The 5,779-nt window shown below is 51.6% G+C and overlaps 1 protein-coding gene across 1 annotated transcript in view; it reads right to left on the bottom strand.

Annotated features, from left to right (window-relative positions):
- Positions 1-2,238: 2,238 nt before the first annotated feature.
- The window catches only part of mrap2a (melanocortin 2 receptor accessory protein 2a), a gene marked incomplete at both ends in the record, with an annotated part of 6,495 nt that continues 2,954 nt past the window's right edge, over positions 2,239-5,779 (bottom strand). The window contains one exon of the mRNA XM_083698096.1: positions 2,239-2,764. Coding sequence (XP_083554222.1) covers positions 2,239-2,764 — 526 coding nt within the window. The remainder of the gene's footprint in view (positions 2,765-5,779) is intronic.

The raw sequence follows: 5,779 nt of genomic DNA, 5'->3' as shown, positions 1-5,779 counted from the left end.
CACACACACACACACACACACCAGCTGTAATGGTCCTGTAATGACGCTTTTAGTGCACAGAAGCTCTGCATATCAACATGGAGCTTCAGGGAGAAGAATCAAGTGAGTAACATTGTCATCGATTTTTATAATGATGCAATGTGTTCTGCACCTAACCTGTCAGTCTCCACCTCTCTCCATGGTAAATAAGAATAAGAATACATTTTATATGATTTCACTGTGTAAATAGTTTGTTGTTGTTTGTTTTGGGTTGTTTCTTTTTTTTTTTTTGGGGGGGGGGGTAAAAATAGAAATTAATAATGTTTTATTCCATATTATATGTATTATGGTTTTATAGTGTTGTCCCCCACTGATATCCTGTCACCCAGTGCAAGGTACAGAGGACTCAACAACAGTAATCAGTGACCTAATACAGACAGCAGAGTGTTGGAATAGGAAAGGGAAAAGAATTACATGGATAGCAAATAGCATGAGATGGGCGGCATGAACAAAAGCTAAATGGTGGTTAGAACCTGAATATTATAAAGAAGAAGTTATAGATTATTATTATATTGTACTTCTTTTTGGAATACTTGAAACCCTTTTTTTGTGGAATACTTGATGCGGCCCAGCCTCACCGAGACTCCACCTCCAGCGGCCCCCAGGTAAATTGAGTTTGAGACCCCTGGGGGTACGTGGATCGATCTAGGGGGTACGTGGATCGATCTAGGGGGTACGTGGATCGATCTAGGGGGTACGTGGATCGATCTAGGGGGTACATGGATCGATCTAGGGGGTACATGGATCGATCTAGGGGGTACGTGGATCGATCTAGGGGGTACATGGATCGATCTAGGGGGTACATGGATCGATCTAGGGGGTACGTGGATCGATCTAGGGGGTACGTCAAATAAATCGGTGATTTCCCTTCAATTTTGGTGAACGACGCGTCTTGTTTATTCTGTGTTGTTGGTGTTGTTGTTGCTAGGCTACCTGATACAGGGCTTTAGCCGCCATGGTAGCTACCAACGATTAGCGATTATGTTAATACGAACTTTGTAGGCATTTCTATCCTAGTAACAGAGTAGCTTGCTAGCAAGAGGGGGTAAAATACATTTAGAGAGTGTTTGTTTCATACAAAAACCGTGTCTATTTGTTTCAGAAACGGTAGTGTAGTCAGTTTCAACTGAATTAGCCGCTGTCTTGTGAGATGTGTTTGTCCCGCCCCTCCTCCAAGCTGATTGGTCGGCTGCTGTAAAAGTGACATTGATGTGCGCAGCTTTTTTTGAAGGGTTTTAATTGGCTGTCGGTGACGAGACGTTCACAGGAGCTTAACAAATACAACAGGTAGACAAATCACCAACAGTAACAGGACAAAAACACACTGTATGCTGTTGTTGTTAACTCGATATGACATTTACACCATGTAGAGAAATATACATACAAGTCTACATTGTTGGACATAACCGTGTACCGTATTTACTGATCAGGGACAACATTGACTCTGGCTCAAGCAGGGGCGGTGCAGGACAGACAGACGTTCCGTTGGTAAAGCCACAGTAAGCCGCTCCGCTATGCTGGTAGAAGAGAATAGCCTTTCCTCTGCAAGTTATTGCATCACATTGTCTGTACCATGGTTTTCTCTCAACACATTACATGTAAACCGATGGTTCAACTGGTTCCCAGTCAGTATCAGGGGAGGCTGTGATCTGGTGTCTGATAGCGTTCCTCATTCCATTCCATGCATTGCAATGAGCCCGTCCTCCGATTTCCCCCCACCCTTGGGTGTCCTGTCCTTGCATGTTTAACACCAAAAAAAAAACGATTTGGTCATTCTGCTGGGTGGTTTTATCTGATATCCTTTCAGTCGACATAAGACCTTGTTTCCAGAGAGCCCTCTCAGAGAGCGTGGTTCTATTGTTCTGGTTCTAAGCCGCTCAGGTTATCCTCTCCTGTCCTTGCATTCTAGTCACGACGGCCCTCTCTACAGCTCAGCAGAGAACTTCATATTTGATATAGATTTTTGAAAAGTAACACATTTATATACACTTCACTCAGTGTGTTATTAAGACTTTGTTGATTATATATATGTCGGCTGTTATTATTTGGAAAGTACTGTAGTCAACGCGGGCGGGACGTACAAGCGTAGAAATAAATACAGTTATGTCGCCATGCCGACAAGGCCTCGACGACATGAGGCGTTGGGCGAGGAACCGAGCCACATTTTCATTGGACGCTATGTGAGAGGTAGGCGGGGCCTCAGTCGATCATGTGGTGCAGTGGCCCCTCCTCCTCCATGATGATTGGCGCGTCCCCCAGCAGCAGGTCGTCGTCCCCCAGCACGGAGCTGTGCTCCGAGTTGACAAAGTTGGGGATGTTGAAGTGGGCCAGGAGGGCTGCTGCCTCCCTGTCTGTCCGGTACTGACCCTGGTTCTGGTTCTGGTCCATCACTGGAGCCCCCTGGAGGCCCAGGCCCAGGCCCAGAACCACTTCCTCCTCTGGGCTCCCGGGTCTGCCTCCGCATCGGCCCAACCCTGCCCTGGAGCCCCATCTGGTTCCGACCCCCACAGCCCTGGTCCCGGTCTCAGCCCCGGACCCCCCGGTCCCCGCCCCAGGCCCAGGCCCCCTGGGCTCCTCCTCGTTGACATAGCAGTGGAAGAGAGAGCGTGAGCGGGGGTCCAGCAGGGGGCGGGAGAGGCAGGCGGTGGTGTCGGGGTTGGGAGGGGGGCCCAGGTCCCCCCCACAGCTGGTCAGACGAACGCGCTTCTCGTAGGGCTCCGCAATGCTGGGGGAGGGGGGGGGAGAGAGGAAGTAGAATATTATTGTTTGTTTGTGTGTGTGTGTGTGTGTGTGTGTGTGTGTTTGTGAACCCTACAGGGAAGTTCATTATTTTTGTATAAAATATTAAAATAAACTTCAAAATAAAGTCTTTATTGAAACCCCAATTCGTAATAAAGACATTCCAAATAAAGAACACAAACAAGGAGGCCGTTGGAGTACAGTGAACTGTCATGTTTGAGTTGATGTGAGCTTTGTGACATGGCGCGTTATCCTGCTGGAAGTAGCCATCAGCAGATGGGTACACTGTGGTCACAAAGGGATGGAATACTCAGGTAGGCTGTGGCGTTTAAACGATGCTCAATTGGTACTAAGGGGCCCAAAGTGTGCCAAGAAAATATCCCCCACACCATTAGATATTTGTGTTAACAGTTGAACAGGTGTACCTAATAAAGTGGCCGGTGAGTGAATGTTATTGTAGGGTTATATATATATATATATGTGTTATTGCTGTGGGGATGAGAGCTTCAGTTTCACATGGTGTGAGCAGCGGAGAGCTGGAATGGATGAGTCATAGTTCAGGGAGACACAGAGAGGGTTGTGATTAGCAGAGCTCCTGACAGCCTCTCGTCCTCCATCACAGCCCAGAGTAGAAACCATTCATCTCCATCCTCTCACACACACACACACATTCACACACACGCATACACACAACCACTTATGTCACAACTGGGATCAATGCCATACAGCCAATGCCAGTGCCATACAATGCTTGAAGGGATCACACACACACACTCACTTTCTTTCACATACAAATGCACACACACACACACACACACACACACACACCTTTGTGTGTGCCTTAATGAGTCACTTGAGTGAGCAGCAGGATGCTGTGGAGGGTTAGCATGGCAAACGTAGCATGCTAATGGAAGAGGGGGAGGGGAGGGAGGGAGGAGAGGAGAGGAAGGGAGAGGAGGGGAGAGGAGGGGAGGGGAGAGGAGAGGAAAGGAAAGGAGAAGAAGGGAGGGGAGAAAAGAGGAGGGGAGAGGAGAGGAGGGGAGGGGAGGGGAGGGGAGAGGAAAAAACAGGGAAGGAAGGAATGAGGCATGAGAGAGAACGCTAACAACAAGGGCCCAGGATGAGCTCTGATGACTAATGAGAGAAGGATGGGGAGAGAGAGAGAGAGGGAGAGAGAGAGAGAGAGAGAGAGGGAGAGAGGGAGAGAGAGAGAGAGAGAGGGAGAGAGAGAGAGGGAGAGAGAGGGGGGGGAGAGAGAGAGAGAGAGGGAGAGGGAGAGAGAGAGGGAGAGGGGTCCCACATAGGGAAACAGAGATGGAGAGGGAGAAGGAGAGAGAGAGAGATGGGGGAGGGAGAAGTAGAGAGAGAGGAGAGAGAGAGAGAGAAAGAGAGAGAGGGTAAGAGAAATTGGAGAGGTTGCTCAGGGACAGAGGGATGTGCGGGAGGGGCGGCTCAGGGAGAGAGTTGAAAGAGAGAGCTCCCAGAGAGAGAGGGGGGGGGGGGAGAGAGCTGACTATGTGAGAAAATGGCAACATATTATGTATTATGTCCCGAAAAATAAAGTGGGATTCTGAAATTCTTTCCTGACTCACGGAAGCCCCCCCCCCCACCCCCCCCCCACCCCACTACACTGAGAGACATACACGCTTCAAAGGCTTTACCCCCCCAGCAACTGCAGCTCCTCCGTCCAATGCTGTCATTAGTTCTGAAGTGTGTCTAACGCACACAGGGATGGAGGCTGTCCTTGGTGCTGAAAGTTACCCTGAGGAACCAGGGGAGGCTGCTGGAGGTAGAAATCAGAGGACGGGCTCAAAGTAAAGTGTGTTTGACACAATTCCTCATTCCGTTCCACGCATTACAATGCACCCTCCGTCCTCCGATTTCTGCCTCCGCCAGCCTCCCCTGGTGTATGGGTGTAATATGTGTGTTACATGTGTGTTATATGTGTATTGTAAGTGTGTGTGTGTAACCCTTGTTATTTTATGAGCTCCTGGAGCTGCAGCTTTAATACTTAATTAATTCTTCATTAATGCTTCATTAATGCAAATGACTTGTGCACGCAGTAGAGACTTGCTCCTTAGACAGAGAGATACATCCCCTGGTTCTGCCTGCCTGCTTGCCTGCCTGCCTGCCTGTCTGCCTGCATATCTGTCTGCCTGCCTATCTGTCTGTCTGTCTGCCTGCCTATCTGTCTGCCTGCCTATCTGTCTGCCCGCCTGCCTGACTGCCTGCCTATCTGTCTGCCCGCCTGCCTGACTGCCTGCCCATCTGTCTGCCTGCCTATCTGTCTGCCTGCCTGCCTATCTGTCTGCCTGCCTGTCTGCCTGCCTGTCTGTCTGCCTGCCTATCTGTCTGCCTGCCTATCTGTCTGCCCGCCTGCCTGACTGCCTGCCTATCTGTCTGCCCGCCTGCCTGACTGCCTGCCCATCTGTCTGCCTGCCTATCTGTCTGCCTGCCTGCCTATCTGTCTGCCCGCCTGCCTGTCTCCCAGCCTCCCTCCCTCCCTCTCTCCCTGCTTGCCTCCCTCCCTCCCTGCCTGCCTGCCTGCCTCCCTCCCTTCCTCCCTCCCTCCCTCCCTCTCTCCCTGCCTCTCTCCCTCCCTCCCTGCCTGCCTCCCTCTCTCCCTCCCTCCCTCTCTCCCTGCCTCCCTCCCTCCCTCCCTGCCAGCCTTCCTCCCTCCCTGCCTCCCTCCCTCCCTCCCTGCCAGCCTCCCTCCCTCCCTCCCTCTCTCCCTGCCTCCCTCCCTGCCTGCCTCCCTCCCTGCCTCCCTCCCTCTCTCCCTGCCTCCCTCCCTCCCTGCCTGCCTGCCTCCCTCCCTCCCTCCCACCCTCCCTCCCTCCCTCCCTCCCTCCCTGCCTCCCTGCCTGCCTGCCTCCCTTCCTCTCTCCCTCCCTCTCTCCCTCCCACCCTCCCTCCCTCCCTCCCTGCCTGCTGCTCCGTGAGGGAGCTGACGTCACCCATCAACCCTCTACTTGACTGGGAGGAGGAGCGCAGTCACAGC

Source organism: Argentina silus (genome assembly GCF_951799395.1).
Source record: "Argentina silus genome assembly, contig: scaffold_520, whole genome shotgun sequence".
In the NCBI taxonomy this organism is placed as follows: Eukaryota; Metazoa; Chordata; class Actinopteri; order Argentiniformes; family Argentinidae; genus Argentina; species Argentina silus.
Note: the sequence above shows the minus strand (reverse complement) of the source record. Positions and strands in the feature narration are given on the sequence as shown.